The sequence below is a fragment of the Triticum dicoccoides genome, chromosome 1B, assembly GCF_002162155.2.
Source record: "Triticum dicoccoides isolate Atlit2015 ecotype Zavitan chromosome 1B, WEW_v2.0, whole genome shotgun sequence".
NCBI classification, from domain to species: Eukaryota; Viridiplantae; Streptophyta; class Magnoliopsida; order Poales; family Poaceae; genus Triticum; species Triticum dicoccoides.
In genome coordinates, this window is record NC_041381.1 from 625,035,035 (window position 1) to 625,050,387 (window position 15,353).

The window sequence follows — 15,353 nt, forward strand, 5'->3', positions numbered from 1 at the left end:
GTGTGCGACCTCGTCACCGGCGAACGGCGCTGCGTGGCTCTTCCACCGAACCTTTCCTTGAACAGAGGCTGCATCAATGGGGCGGTGCTCTGCGCTGCCGGCGACCAGGGTCAGGTGCACGCCGGCTGCCACTCCGGACCATTTAAGCTGCTCATGGTGTCCACCGGCAGAGACGACGACCGATCACTCGCTTGCGTTTACTCTTCGCAGTCCGGCATTTGGGGCGATGCCATCTCAACCAAGTCTCCATGTGCAAACTGCCATGCTTGCTCTCGCAGTAGCCCTAGCACCATTGTTGGCAACATTTTCAAGTGTACTTGCTTTTTTGTTTACATGTTTGTACTTAGCAGCTCCAGCTTTTATCTTGAGTGGTTAATCATCATCAAACATTAAAAAGAAGCAAGAACGGTACCTCGATAAGAAAAGGGGAAGAACATCACTCATTTCTCTGCAGATCCTGTTAGATATGAACAATTCATCCTCTTCCGAGGAGTCGGGCTACCTTTTATTCTTCTTTTCATTTACAGGACGACCAATTTGGTCGGAAACACACACTCACAACCCAATCCCTAGTATGCATCAAACTGCCAGCCCTATCTGCTTCTTTACATTCTGGTAACTTGTCTGAAATTACCGGCATTTCCCTTCGGCCATTGCGCCTATGAGCTAAGAACTTCATGTTCTCTCACAGTCCATGGTTCTTCATTCAACAAGTGTTTCATCTCTCCAATAACAGATGATCCTCAACCTCTACATTGGTGAATGTTACAGCCTTCTGAAACTTTCTGTGGCATAAAACTTCAACCTCGGCCATGTAGACAGCGGACACCGGGCGGTGATCCGAAAGATTAAGCTCCACCCTTCTGTAAGAATCCAACCTGATGCCCTTTCCGTATGAAAGAATCCGGTCGCACCTACAGAAGTATGCAACATTTATTTATCCTGGGTTCTAATGCCCAAACATGAGCTATGATGGCTCTTATCAGATTAAATGTGCGAAACAAAAAGGCAGGAGCTTAATTAGGCAGGTAGCATACCATGCAGGTCTTCTTCTCGCAGATATTGGCTCGTCGCCCGCATACTTATCTGAATTAAATTCGTATTTATATGTTGGGGGGAAGCTAATCACCCCTTCGATCCAACCGTCAAATGTACGCCCTTTCATCAGTTCCCACTTTAGCTGTCACAGCAAAAGCGTGAGCTGGAAATACTACAGGTAGTAATTTATGTACCGAACCATTAAATTACCTGATCATTGTCAAACAATAAATCCCATTCCTTTCTGGAGATAAGTTCATGTGTTCTTTCATATGATAGGTTGATTCGGTAGTTGAGATCCCCAAACCATATAATCTTTCTGAAATTTATGAAATGGCTGCATATGTAAGCAATTGAGAAAATGATTGCATCGGAGGATAGCAAAGATTCAGGCGACACAAGTTTGCCGACTTACTCATGGTCATGTATTCCCTTAGGCATGCTGACTCTATGAACTGGGTTAAATACCGTTCTTCGAAGGATTTCTTCAACATCTGCATTTCTCTTTGTTAGATTTCCATCCTTTTCACCAGATGTCAGGTGGCAACATACAAAACAAAAGGGTGTCTGATATATAGACATGCTGACTGATATTGATCCCTGGAACATTGCAGAAACAAATGTCATCAGATGATTTTGTAGATCAGATAGTATCCAACAAGTGTATCCATGCTGAATCTAATAAGAACTGATATGAGATGACAAGGCAAGGCAATGAAATGAAAACTTAGGCATGAAGTACAAATGAATGCAAAATGAATGATGAGAGAAAATAAGATCAAGTTTGGCACTTGCCTTGTTACCGATGTAACCCATCGCGCCTACACCTACAGTTGATACTCTCAAATTCTGAATGTGCCTCCTAAGGCCTCTCTGAACCCACACCGAAAGATATATTCCCACCATTTGCTTGCTTATTATCCGTACGAAATTTGAATTTTTCCTTTCAACGACTCTATTATCGGTACTAACATCATGGTCCAGATTATCTTCCGGAAAACCATTAGAATTCTCATGTCTCGATTTGAAAGACGCAGAAGCTGTTAGAGTCTTCACTGAAGTAACTGATGTGCTGTTCTGAAGAAGATGAACCTGCATATCCAATTGTTGTTCAGGCCAAATCATTCCAGGCCTTTCCAAGTGACCGGCTTGGTTGCTCGGTTCTTTCAGATTAGATCTAAAAAGCGTATGACTTGAGTTGTGGGAGTGATGAGAAGTATTTACTGGAAGCATCTTGCTGAAGTCTTCGCCTTCGTGAACTCTTTCACTGGAAGCAGAGGTGGAGTATTCATATGTTTTACAAACGCCACTATCATTAGTAACTGGATTAATGTCTTGTCCAATCAATGGATGAAGTTCCCCCTCACTTCCATTGTCGGCCTCACTAAGAAAATCATCTTCCATCACAAGATAATCTGATGGATTGAACTTTGATGGTGAAGGAGGATCACTGACACATTTATGCTTTGGTTTATATGGACATATCTTATTCAAAGTTTCACGAATGATATGTTCCCATACTACAACTGGATGGTCATCTTCAGCACCGAATATATTCCCAGCATTTAGTGGGACAATTTCTTGAAATCTGAAAGATTGTCATAAATTTCATGGTAAATATAAACTAAGGGAATGTTTGGTGCCGCTTGAACTGTGGCTTTAATAAAAGCAGGCCATGGGCCTTTCATCTAAAATAATGGCAGTAGTGCACAACAAATCACATCTTAGCCAAATAGAAAGCTAAGGTGTGACACGGGTGAAAAACTGATTAGATACCAGCCAATAACCAAATAATTTTCAGATACTCCCTCCGTAACTTAATATAAGACGTTTTCTGACACTGTCAGACACTATGACAGTGTCAAAAAAATCTTATATTAAGTTACAGAGGGAGTATGTTTTAAGTGGATGATCCAGAAACAGCTTTTTAAGTTTTCCCAAGATTGCAACTGCTATGCCTATGTCAGATTGTGACAGCTTATTTTGTGTGAATCTGTGCCACATATCTTCTTCCAAAATAAGAACTGAAGATTCGTGCAATTGAAAGTTTGTTAGCAGTGATTTACCCGAGAACATAAATATCAGCTGGCTCCTCCATCGCCAGCCATTCTTGAATGTCTAAGTCAATAGGTGGAACTCTGCCTCCAACATTCCATGTCCCTACGAAAATCCTGCATGTAAAACCTCGAAGGTTGGAAGCAACACACAACCATAGTAGCATTTATTAGCCTAGTTGCAGCTAGGTTCAATTAGTTAGTATTAAATCTTCTGAAATGTTTTGTGTGACAGAAACCAGGCGTATTGAGCATTTTATTTCAGTAACCACACAGGATGTTATGAAAATACTGTCAAAAAGGCCAAATATAAGAGGGGAGCAATATATAAGACTAGCTATACCTGAGTTCAGCGACATCGATATACTGAGCGCGAAGTGTCTCTGAATTGCACCTTTTAAGTCTGTCAGGCACAGCCTTCACTTGATTACCTACAAATTACAGCTTGCATCAGCATATAAAGCAATTGTCAACCAAGGTCAAACATATGTTCGTGTCAGTATGTAAGGCAGCGCGTCAACGAATGGCTTACCAGACGGTCGTTTAATGTAACAAAACGGGCTTCATAGCAAGTCGAAACGCATATTAAAAGGCATCCAGGTGCTTCTAAATTATCATGCATATATTTCTTTGAAAAAAATGGCTTTATGTAAAGTCAGACCGTCTGTTCTTTATCATTAAAAAAATGTTGCTTTGAAATATTTATTCATAGAAAGTGGAAAAGCACTATCCACATTTTTTGATATTTTTATCACTACTACACAATGCCTAGTTGCTGGCATGGATATAAGGTAGGACCCAATTCCTCTTATGGGGAAAATATATAAAAGAAAATCGAACTGCCAACAACTGTTTTGTCCATACATTCTTCTCCAACAAATGAGACAACAATTAAATTACCAATCGTGCCCGCACCAAGTCCACGCGATCTCCTCTCCTCATCAAACAGTTTGTGTTCCCAGCAACAGCACTTCTCTGCACAGATGGAGCAAACATAGCGGTCAGAACACGTATGATCATCGATATCAATCTGCAGATTTAAGCTCAATAAATCTACGCATATAAAGCCCCATGGATTTTCCCCTTTCTAAAAGATTTAGATCCTCTCTTACAAGGCACAAAACAAATTAACAGCCATTCTTTGCTCTTTTCCCCTTTCTGCATAAAAAAAAAGGCAGCCTCGAAAAGGCGGTGTTCAAAAGCAGCCTGGCTCAATCAAGCAGGCTTTGAGACGAAACAAAAAGGCATCAGGAATTTGGAATCCTCGAACTCCTCGACCAAACTTTTCTCCTGGTTAAAAATGTCGAGTGTGGCAATATGCCAAACGAAACCGGTGGTCTGCAGAAAGTGGATTAGCAGCCGGACATCACGGTGGAGGTCGCCATCGACCAGGGAGATGACCCGCACGGCACTCGTGGCCATACCCGTACGGAACTGAACTGGGGACGCTCATGAGTCGTGAACTCAGACGAGAAAGCGAGCAATGAACAATTGAGCTGGGAAGGCTCGCCAATCATCTATTGTGAGGCTATCGGCGTTGCAAATTCGCAATGTGGCGGTCTGCATTTCTGTAAGCACAAAAAATCCCCCTCCAAAGGGATCGAAGCAGAGCGGCTCGTGCGCAGGAAATGGGGGAATGGATCACCGAAGAGAGGAGATGGGCGGACCTTGGTGGCCGGGCTCCTCGTCGTCGGTCTCGGCCTCGGCCTCGAACTCGTCGGCGCTGAAGTCGGAGTCGCCGGACCCGGCGCCGACGTTGAGCCACTTGCGCAGCACCACCCTGCGCCACAGCCGCTCCGCGTCGCCGCAGTCCGCGCCGCAGCACAGCAGCGCCGCCTCCGCCCAGCTCCGCATCACCCCCTTCGAAGCACAAGCAAGCAAGAAGCCACCGATTTCATCAGCAATCTACCACAAGCTAGTAATTCCCAAGCTCAAATCGCCAAGAACCAGTACCTGCTCCCGCTGACTCCCGCCGTCGCTCCGAGCACCTGCGTCCTCCTTATCCTGCTCATCTTGACAAGGTGGGAGCAACGGAGCCGCCGGGGAGGAGGAGGACGCCATTGCCGTTCTGTGCGGGCTCGTCGTGACTTGTCCGCGGGGTCATCTGGGTTTTGAAGCGGGGCGCCCCGACGACAGCCGTATCTGTGGCGGAAGTGTTCGTGGGGCAATTGACTGCCGCATCGTCGGCGGCGATGACGGATGGATGGATGGATGGATGGTTAAGACAGCGAGGAGTGCCGGCGACCCGTTCGGCTCGTCGCCCGCCGTCTCTTTCTTAAACTGTTTTGCCTTGCTCCTAACCGTATCATCATTATCTTATCTCAATAACGACATCGTTTATTTTATTTTTCTTCCACGAACTGGTTTTGAGTATTTTTCCAGCATTTTTTTTTTGCCGCCATGTGCATTTCATTCAGGAAGGAACACTTTGTTGCTGGGTATTTCTGTAATATTTGTCGTCAAATATTTTTTTTTCATGCCCACGTGTCGTGCGATGCAGAAACGCGGCGTAATTTAAAGAAAAAAAGAGTACATGAAAGGCTCAGTTTTGCAGTTGCTGAACTGTAGTGCAATATAGTAAACTTATTTTATAATAATTTGTTATGAAAAAGAAGTCGTGAGACAGTGATCTGGTTAGCTAAACAGAACAATTGACAGAAAACTGGATTGCCATAATCCACCTCAATCAGCCGTAACTAACCTAACTGCCTAAGCACATTATTCTACAGCAGTAGTGTGCTGGATTTGGCCCAATCATGTGAATTAGTTGTGATTTCCAATGAGTTCCAATAAAAGGAAAATCACAAAGAGATCCTCAATGATTCGGCGACATGTCCCGGGCATATCCCTCCAACCTGATGATTAAACTCGAAGGAAAATACTACTACGTGTACCTGGGCTTTGGTACGGGATGAAATCGTGCAGGAAGCGAGTGTGCGACGCATGTTTATTTTCATATTCAGGGGATGACTAACCGGCCTCTTGGCATGGTTGAGGGTCATTTTTGTGTATGTATACTATGCTGTTGCGCTGACTATTAGCTTGAATTTTTCATACATGGAAGAAATAGTGGTGGAAACAATGCTTCAACCAGTTAATGATCATCTTCTTCTGCACCAGCAGATGGTGGGCAACCAATAACGATAGCTGATAATGGCTATAGTTAAGTCATCTCGATATGATTAACTAATTAGAACAGTCCAAGATCAAGATGAAAGCAGCCGTTGCCTAATGCCAATAATGAAACCGCTTCTCCCGATTACTTCTTCTGATCATCATCACAGGCCTGAACCGTTCCGAGCCAATAAGCAAGCAATTTGAAAGAAATTATAAAAGGTAATTAGGAAACAGACAGAGGTCGGCAAGAGGCATGGCCACACGCAACGGGGTCGCCGTGGCGAGTGGACAAGGTGATGTTGAGCTGGATCGGATCCCTTTGCAGATACTACCAACGCTTATCAGCTGGACTTTTCTGTTTCTTCTCCACAATAAAACGTGCAAAGCATGGACCAACCAGCGCTAATTTTCCCTTCATCAGCAGAGACTATCAAACCAGCGAAAAACAGGCATCATAAACCATCTACTCCCTCCGTCCGGAAATACTTGTCCCAGAAATGGATTTATCTAGACATATTTTAGTTCTAGATACATCCATTTCTATTCATTTTCGTGACAAGTAATTCCAGACGGAGGGAGTACTACATTGCTAGTAAAACAAACAGCAAGTGTGAAATGGTGTGCAAAGATCTGATGTATCCCATCATCATGCAACAAAAAACAAGATTCTTCTTGCCCACACAACAAAATAAAAACCATTGGCTAGATTATTTCGCTGTCAGTCACAGGCCCCTTGCCTTCAAAGGAGAAGCAGATAGCGCGCGCATGTTAAAAGTAAACAAACTTTGAATCATCCACTTGTCAAGCCTCGTGATGGACAGACGGACGACTAGCCCAATGGCGCGTCCACAGACGGACGACTAGCCCGATGGCGCGTCCACAGCCGGAGAGGAGTCGGTGCTTTTCTGGGCTTCCAGAGCTGCAAGTCGCTTGTCGAGAGCCTTGTAACGGGCGTCCACATGGTCGTGGAGACCTTTCACCTGGAAAAGTCGTGATTTAGAGATCAGATGCTTATCTACAAGACTACAACCCAACCAGAATCATGCAAGTGTATAGTGCAAATGCAGAGGGAGCATGATTAACAAACATCACATGTATGGAAACCTCAATCTTGAAGCTCAGACCAATGATTGCGCTGCTTAAACGCCCATGACATGTGAAAGACAACTTCACTTATGAAAAACATCCACAACTAAGCTTTACCTCAGAGAAGAAAAACATCCTCAACTAAGGTTAGTTACAACCGCTCAAAATTAGCATAAGACACCCATCCCCACATTTCAAGCAACTTCTTATGGGATAACTATACGAGCATGTGTCTTTATCGCATCTACCTCGACAAATTTCAGCCTTTCATCTATGAAATTCTGCACATTTACATGAACTACTGAACAATCCCACCAGTGCATACCAATGACCATGGTATATCAGGCATGATGAATTAACCTAGTGTTCTTCTCAAATTCAATGTCAGGATATCTATTGTTCCATCATTCTGATGAAGTTAGCATAATTTGATTTCTTACTGGAAGGTAGGCAAAACCACCAACGTTGTTGTTGATGAGCTGAACAGGCCAGCTTCAAGAGTTATGATATATGTAATATAATGTCCAAAATGTTATATAGTCTATACTTAAGTTTACTCTGGAAAAAAAACATATATGTTTGTGCAAATATATGTTGGAACTTTGAAGACTGGTTGTGCCTATGAAACTGAAACGGTCCTGAGATATGCTGCATCAACAAATACCAATGCACAGCAAAAAAGTGAGTAAAATTCAACAATAATAAATGTTATGCTGTTAACACTAGATGCATCTCCAAATTCATGATCGCTTCCATTCTATGTTGTTAAGACATGATCATCTTGTAATGTGCCAAGGGACTGCAGACACAATGTTATCACTTACCAAGCAAATAGGCATTTCAGTGTGTGGTATGAGATAATTATAGAACACTACATATCCATCGATCCATCATCCGGAGGTCAAGTTGCAGCAAACCAGTCACATGCATTTAGACAAGACAGCACATCACTTAAATCATTGTACCCCAAAAGATATTGACTCTATCCTAGGCAGTCCCATATCCAATTGCTTGCCTGAAACTATGAACAAAGTACGGCGAGTATGTATCGATGCAACATTTACCGTGGATCCTACTCAAATCATTGTACCCCACGATTACCCCTATGATCAGAGCAAGCTATGACAAATTACTGAACTGACAAACAGACCATTAGCTTGGTACGCCAAGACATCCACGAAGTGGTACTGGAACTGTGAGCCATAGAGGTCAGACTCAAAACGGCATTTCTGGCTACCAATCACGGCTTGCAGAAACTAGACATGCTGATTTGTAGGCAGGCAGACAGAACACAAGTTGTAATCAAACAAAACGTGGCACCACAGGCATCCCAAAGTATATACTCCCTCCGTCCGGAAATACTTGTCATCGATCAAAATGAATAGAAGGGATGTATCTAGATGTATTTTAGTTCTAGATACATCCCTTTTTTGTCCATTTTGATGACAAGTATTTTCGGACGGACCTGGATACGTTCTCCTGGTGCCTATCCAAGATCGATGCTGGCGTAAATTTTCAGGGCAGACCAATGATGCCAACAGCAACATGAATACATGATCTACAAACAAACAAAGAAGTGGTTTCCTCGACCCGCGTCAGGAAATCAGCAGTGCGAAGTGCGATCCATCCTTCACAGAGGACGACGCATCGAGGAGGGGGGGTTTCCCCATTCCCCCCGTCCTACTGCCTAGACGAGGGGCGCGGAACCGCGGGCGGATGCGTTTGGGGCGGTGCAGGGTCCGAGATCTGAGGCGGGGAGGGGCGCGCGCGGCCCGTACCTTGAGGGCCGTGGAGTCGTGGGCGAGCTTGTAGTCCTTGTAGAGGAAGTAGCTGCCGCCGGCCGCCGCGGCGGCCGCGCCCGCGAAGAAGGAGGCCAGCCTCACCCGCAGCATGAACCCCATCTCCCCCTCCGCCTCCTTTGCTTCTGCTCGCTCGCTCCCCTTCCTTCCGCCGCTCTCTGATCCGACTGCGACTGTCGATTCGGGCTCGCGTCGGTCAGGTCAGACCCAGACGGCTCGACCTAGGTCCCGCATGTCAGTGGCGCTCGACTTTACTGGGCCAGGCGGAAGCCTGGGCTGGTCTACGTCTTCGCTGATGGGCCGGGCCGATTGGTTCACCAGAATAGCGGGAATGGAGGATGAGGTTGCTGCCGATGAGAAATTTCCAAAAAAAATTATCGGCGCGAGGAGATAGAGCTGGAGCAGCACAGCCGCTGACCGCCACGCCGCTCGCTCCCCGCGAGCTCGCCATGCCGCCGCCCTCGCTCCTCTCCCTCCTCCCCGCCGCGTCGGTCTCCCCGCGTGCCCGCCGACCCAAGCACGGAGCGCCTGCGGCGAGCCACCGCCTCCATTCCCGCATCCCCGTCCTACTCAGCGGGCGAACTCCCTCGCCGCTCCGCTCCTCACCCTCCTCCTCCTCCGATGTGGTCGAGGGCGGGGGTGGCGGAGGGGGAGGCGAGGAGCTCCACCTGCTCGACAAGCCCTTCCCGTCCCCCTCCGCGCCGGAGGAGGACGAGCCCGAGCCGGAGGCCGCCCCGGCGCCGTCCACGGCCGAGGCGCTCGCGCCCTACCTCAACTTCTTCCAGGTGAAGGGCGCCGACGCCAGCGAGGGCACGTCCGAAGCCGCCGCCGCCGGGAAGGAGAAGCACGCCTCGGAGGACGGGGCTGTGTCGGCCGGGCGCGGGGTCATCTACTACGACCCCATGCCCGGGGACCTGGTCGTCGGCGTCGTCGTCGGGGGCGACGCGCGGGCGCTCGACGTAGACGTCGGCGCCGGAGGCGAGCCGGCGCTGTTGCTGACCAAGGAGGCGGCGCCGGCGTCCCCGGAGGAGTTCGCTTACCTGGCGTGCGACGTCGCGTCGGGCGGCGCGAGGGAGTTCGCCGCGGAAGGCAGGGTCGGCGTCGCGGCCGGCGGGGGCGGGATTGTGAAGGTTGGGAGGACCGGGAAGGAGAAATGTGCGCCGGTGGTGGGCGTTGGCACGGTGGTGTTCGCCGAGGTCCTCGGCCGAACACTTGGCGGGCGGCCGTTGCTGTCTGCGCGCAGGCTGTTCCGGCGCGTCGCGTGGCACAGAGTGAGGCAGGTCCTCTATGACTCTCCTCTCTATTATTGTTGTTGGAATTTGATGAACTGATCGTTCAATGTATGTTTTGATGCTCACTGTCAGTAGTTCAGTACCAGATACAGATATAGTTTGTCTGAACATAATGCAGTACAGATACTTCAAACATCACTACTAATGTAGTGTGTATGATTGGTATCAGGAGTAGATCTGCAACCCCTGAGTCATGAGTGCCGTCTTGCTTGTACTAAGTATATTTTTCATATACTGGCTGGCCTATCTAAAAGCTCTAGCTATTAATGCAGTGTGATATACATCTGGCTTGTGGGTTAGTAGGCAATTATGTACTATCATAGCTTGCTCCTAGGTTAATACACAATTTTGTCTTGATGGTTCTTAGCATGGCATGAGTCAAAATCAGCGTTGCAGCCCAAAACAGAGTATCTCATGTTTTTGTTAAGAACGTAGAGTGATTTCATGCTTAAGTACATGGAGAAATGATTGGTATTATGATCATGAAACCTTGTACTCTTCCAACTAATAACAACGTACATGAATCCGTCATTTAGCCTATTGTATTGTAAAATTGATGTTTCAAATCTTGGATGCAGAGCAGTGCAATGGAAAAAATTGTAGGATGGAAAACCCTTGTTTTCGTCATGTTTTTTCCGATGACAATTGATGATTGGACATGACTGTGACCTATGAAGTTTTGAGTTCAATAGCTATTATTTTCATTCTGAATGTTTTATATATGACAATTTCTGTACATACTGATGTCCAGATAAAGCAGCTAAATGTGCCTATCAAGGTTAAAATTTCTGAGTGGAATGCTGGAGGCTTGTTGTCAAGAATTGAGGTGCGGATTACTCATACGAGTTCAATGGATTACATTACAGTTCACTTTCAAATTTTGTAGCTAAAACTCACATCCATGATGCCATCATTTAGGGGCTCCGGGCATTCCTACCTAAGCCTCAGATGATGACTAGAGCAAGAAATTTTACAGATCTAAAGAACAATGTAAGACGCATGATCCCTTTTATCTAGTTTTGTCAAGTTAGTGTCAATAAAGTGGTTGTGACTTGTGAATTATATTGTTTCTTGTGCACAGGTTGGTCGACAGATACATGTCTGTATTACAAAGATTGACGAAAGGACTAACGAATTAATAATTAGTGAAAAAGAGGCTTGGGTAAGTTAACTGCATGTTTACATGGGCCTCTGTTCAGTCTGTTGTCCTTACCTGTAGCATTCACTAACATATTGTTTACAAGGATATCATGTGTTTTTACTGTGGCTCTTCATAGTAGAGAATCTTGGTCCATCTAACTTATTGAATTGCCTAAAGACACAGTGCAAGAAATGTATTTAAATAGCTTTCGCTACAGTCTACAACTCGTGATAAATACACTTGAAGTATCGATATCAATTGAATTCTGCAGAACATTGGTCAGATTTTGACTTGTATGAGAGAACAATGAGTACCCTTGAGTTCTTCTGATTAATTTTGATCTTCGGTACTTCTTTTAGGCAATGTTATACCTTAAAGAAGGGGCTCTCTTGGAAGGGACAGTCCGCAAGTTGTTCCCATATGGTGCACAAATAAGGATTGGGGAGACTAACAGAAGGTAATATCACTAAACTGAACTAAAACCATGACAGCTATTTTGGAACGGAGGGAATACATACTAAATATGGCATTTCTTCTTTTCTGCCAAAGTTCATTTTACACTTGAAAGTTGAAGGAGCATACCTTCCAGTTCCATCATTTCATTAGTAGCTGCTGATAATTTCATTTTTGGCCATATTCTCTTATAGTCGTGCATATGTTTTAGTATGGCTTACTCCTATTTTATGACAAACGAAAAATAGGTGTACCAAATAATTTAGAAGGTGGCTGTTGCCACAATATGTTTTAAATCTTGGCAACATTGATGACGCTAAGTCTTGACTAGATTATATAAGTATAATTGTCAGTCTTGCTCCTTTTGACATTCTTAACTGGATTACCTGAACAAAAGAGTGATTGTTAATTTTAGTGAAACATGAGATTTACTGACTAGCCTTCACACTGATGAGTTCCACTGGAAATTATGATAATTCGCCAGATAATGAGGTATCTCTTCTTTTATCAATCTCCTGGCTTAGATTATGAGTGATTGCGCTGTGCTCAAGCGAAGGACTTGTCTTGTTCCTTTGGAGCATGTATACTTCCAAGTATTTACATGTCATGCTTCGCTTCCATTTATAATAGATCATATAACTTCAAGCATTGGGAGTATGCATCTTTCCTTTCAAAAGGCACTCCCTCTGTTCCAAGATGTTCTACTCACTCTGATCCATATTAATTGCCGTTGCTTTAGTACAACTTTGTACTACTAAAGCAGTGACAATTAATATGGATCGGAGGAGTAACTTTTTTCTGAATTGGATGTATATAGACGCTTTTTAATGTGTTTGTTCACTTGCTTCAGTCCTTATGTAGTCCATATTGAAAACATCTTATAATTCGGACCCTAGGTAGTATTATCCATCTTGTATTGTTGCATGCCCGAATAAAGTTTGGACCCCATCCATTCTCATTGAACCATATATAGACATCATTCTACCACATGGCAAGCTTGTGAACAATCTAGAGGTGGGAACATTTCGGATGTTTAATCTACAGCTTGTGATGCTTCTGCAGTGGTTTGCTGCATGTATCAAAGATAACACACGGTCAGCTGAGATCCGTCAGTGACGCGCTCAGGGTGGGCGAGAGAGTGAAAGCGCTTGTGATCAAATCGACGACGCCAGACAGAATTGCTCTTAGGTACGCGAAAAAAACTCGCAAAACTAAAAACCATGTGTATGCAACACTGAGAGCTCACGCGTTTCGGCTCTGTGCAGTATTAGGGACCTTGAGAGCGAGCCTGGACTGTTTCTCTCCAACAAAGAGGTAAGACCACTGCCTCTTTGGCTCTTCAGTTTTACATACTACTCCCTCCGTTCCTAAATATTTGTCTTTTTAGAGATTCCAAATAGACTATCACATACGGATGTATAGAGACATATTTTAGAGTGTAGATTCACCCATTTTGCTCCGTATGTAGTCATTTGTTGAAATCTCTAGAAAGACAAATATTTAGGAACGAAGGGGGTATATGTGTTTAGCCGGCATTGAAGGTAGTCACATATTTTCATTGCCTCTGTTTTCTGCAGAAGGTGTTCGCCGAGGCGGAGGAGATGGCGCGAGGATACCGGGAGCAAATTCCGGCGACGCCTCGGTCCGCCGGCGAGGCGCCCGACGACGGGGACGACGACACCGTCCCGTTTGAGGACGAAGCGGCGTCCTATGCCAACTGGAAGTGGCTGAAGTTCATCAAGTCGGACAGAGCAGACTGTAACCCCAGCAGCACCGAACCGTCGGGATTGTAACGCACGAATATTGACTGCCTCTGCAGAAATTTCGTTCCGTCCAGTACGTGCCCGCGCCTTGTCAAGCAGGGTATGGTTGGCGACAATAATACTACACGTACAGGATGATCGTACAAAGTTTTACAGGATCACAACGTGGCCTAATCTAATTGCTCCCCCCCCCCTGATTTTCAGGGTGGGGCCGTCCCCCTTAATCATATTCCAACCAATCACAGTCAACGAGCCTGTAAATCCCCCGTACAACGCCCGTACTTCTAGCATTGCTCGGTTGGCGAGGGGCGGATGCGATCTGACCGTGACCGGATCACGCGGCTCGCGGTCACCGGTCGCACGGTTTTGATGAGTGCATCACAAGATGAGCTCAAAGGCGTCGGTGAGCGGCACGCCGGCACCCTGTCGCTGTTGGCCGTGCCTTGGTTGCTCTGACGCGCACTGCTCATCTGCTTGTCGCCGTATGTGCCAAGGCTGGTCCTCGCCGTGTCTATTTATCGCAGCACAGGGAAGGAGAACGTCGCACAGTGGCCGACTGACAACCCATGGAATAATCTGCCGGTGCGTGCAACAACCCAACGCCTACATAGCGGTCGACCCATCGTGTCAACAGACGATCGATCTGGATCGGAGCGGCCCTTTGCTCGCCTCCGGATGAGAGCGACGGTTCGGCTCCGTGGGAACACAGGCCGACAGGTTTCGACGTAATTAGCCACTTCATTAGTGTGCTAATCCTGTCGTTGGCGGACATGATTTGGTCGTTAAGGAGTAGTTTATGCACCGGATGACAAATCAGATAAAAGTGTCGCGAGGGGATGTGCTTTCGCCGTCGGGGAATTCCTTGGGCCCGGGACAACCGCTACATCGAGATAAACAAGCATGCGACCGCGAATTGTTTTATGGTGACGAGTGATTCAGTGGCTTCGTAAGAGACGAAAGCGAGATCCTAACCCGAGGCTAAAGTTTGTTCTGGTTGAGCCTATCTATCATCTTCGCCGGCCACTGAGATTCCTCAGATGTCACGTCGCAGAGACTTCGGTTCGGTTCGGTTCAGGCTTCTCAACAAAGTTCCATCTGCGTAACTGCTGATTAATTTATGGGGAAATGCCAAGGGCGTGCTCCTGGTCATTGAGATAGTGAGATACACCACCAACTTTCATTGTTGATCATACTCCCTTTATTTCATAATGTAGTGCGTTCGTATTTTTTGAGATTTAAATTTGATCATAAATTGAAGTGTTGTTCAAGATATCTTTCGATATTCCGATAAATTGGCTGACTTATCACTTACCGCTGTCTGACCGATAAGATAAATCGGCCGATAAATCAGCTGATATGATCTTAAATCGGCCGATATGCCGACAAACTAACCGATTTACCCCTTATCATGGGTCGGCCGATAAGTTCCCGATAAGCGATATCCCCAACATTCCAACGTGGGCGACTGCGGCAGGAGCAAAAATTATACCATTGAATTCGTATTGAAAGAAGTTTTAAATGGTATAATGACGCACTACACTATGGACAAGTATAAAAGTGGATTAAGGGCATCTCCAACGGTAACCCGCAAATTTTCTCCCGCATCCGTC

At 45.8% G+C, this 15,353-nt stretch overlaps 3 protein-coding genes across 5 annotated transcripts; 1 reads left to right on the forward strand and 2 right to left on the reverse strand.

Moving 5' to 3' along the window:
- Positions 1–417: 417 nt before the first annotated feature.
- LOC119349197 (type IV inositol polyphosphate 5-phosphatase 3-like) lies at positions 418–5,341 on the reverse strand. Of its 3 annotated transcripts, XM_037617226.1 has the most exons (11): positions 5,046–5,341; positions 4,760–4,952; positions 3,993–4,067; positions 3,436–3,523; positions 3,105–3,209; positions 2,263–2,626; positions 1,834–2,130; positions 1,454–1,638; positions 1,249–1,357; positions 1,038–1,180; positions 418–914 (listed from the first exon to the last, which is right to left on the reverse strand). In XM_037617226.1, the coding sequence occupies exons 1-11, from the start codon at positions 5,151–5,153 to the stop codon at positions 719–721; spliced, it is 1,863 nt and encodes a 620-aa protein (XP_037473123.1). In that variant the 5' UTR covers positions 5,154–5,341; the 3' UTR covers positions 418–718. The 3 variants fall into 3 exon arrangements, with proteins under 3 accessions (XP_037473123.1, XP_037473122.1, XP_037473124.1); XM_037617225.1 differs by having other exon boundaries at positions 1,834–2,626; XM_037617227.1 differs by lacking the exons at positions 4,760–4,952; positions 5,046–5,341 and having other exon boundaries at positions 1,834–2,626; positions 3,105–3,198.
- Positions 5,342–6,818: 1,477 nt separating this feature from the next.
- On the reverse strand, positions 6,819–9,274 carry LOC119349200. The gene is made up of 2 exons (XM_037617229.1): positions 9,074–9,274; positions 6,819–7,189 (listed from the first exon to the last, which is right to left on the reverse strand). Exons 1-2 carry the CDS (start codon positions 9,194–9,196, stop codon positions 7,070–7,072), a joined length of 243 nt encoding a protein of 80 aa, XP_037473126.1. The 5' UTR covers positions 9,197–9,274; the 3' UTR covers positions 6,819–7,069.
- A 124-nt stretch (positions 9,275–9,398) lies between these two features.
- Positions 9,399–13,904, forward strand: LOC119349198 (protein PIGMENT DEFECTIVE 338, chloroplastic-like). The gene is made up of 8 exons (XM_037617228.1): positions 9,399–10,374; positions 11,138–11,212; positions 11,305–11,376; positions 11,468–11,548; positions 11,887–11,984; positions 13,043–13,168; positions 13,246–13,294; positions 13,558–13,904. The coding sequence occupies exons 1-8, from the start codon at positions 9,433–9,435 to the stop codon at positions 13,771–13,773; spliced, it is 1,659 nt and encodes a 552-aa protein (XP_037473125.1). The 5' UTR covers positions 9,399–9,432; the 3' UTR covers positions 13,774–13,904.
- Positions 13,905–15,353: the final 1,449 nt, after the last annotated feature.

Coding starts and splice junctions, on each gene's coding strand:
- LOC119349197 (XM_037617225.1), bottom strand. CDS start 5,153: ATGGCGTCCTCCTCCTCCCCGGCGGCTCCGTTGCTCCCACCTTGTCAA. Junction 4,068..4,759: donor CGAGGAGCCCGGCCACCAAG/GTCCGCCCATCT, acceptor CCATCTGTGCAG/AGAAGTGCTGTTGCTGGGAA. Junction 2,627..3,104: donor GCTGATATTTATGTTCTCGG/GTAAATCACTGC, acceptor ACAATCTTTCAG/ATTTCAAGAAATTGTCCCAC.
- LOC119349200 (XM_037617229.1), bottom strand. CDS start 9,196: ATGGGGTTCATGCTGCGGGTGAGGCTGGCCTCCTTCTTCGCGGGCGCG. Junction 7,190..9,073: donor ACGACTCCACGGCCCTCAAG/GTACGGGCCGCG, acceptor CGACTTTTCCAG/GTGAAAGGTCTCCACGACCA.
- LOC119349198 (XM_037617228.1), top strand. CDS start 9,433: ATGAGGTTGCTGCCGATGAGAAATTTCCAAAAAAAATTATCGGCGCGA. Junction 11,549..11,886: donor TTAGTGAAAAAGAGGCTTGG/GTAAGTTAACTG, acceptor TACTTCTTTTAG/GCAATGTTATACCTTAAAGA. Junction 13,295..13,557: donor TGTTTCTCTCCAACAAAGAG/GTAAGACCACTG, acceptor TGTTTTCTGCAG/AAGGTGTTCGCCGAGGCGGA.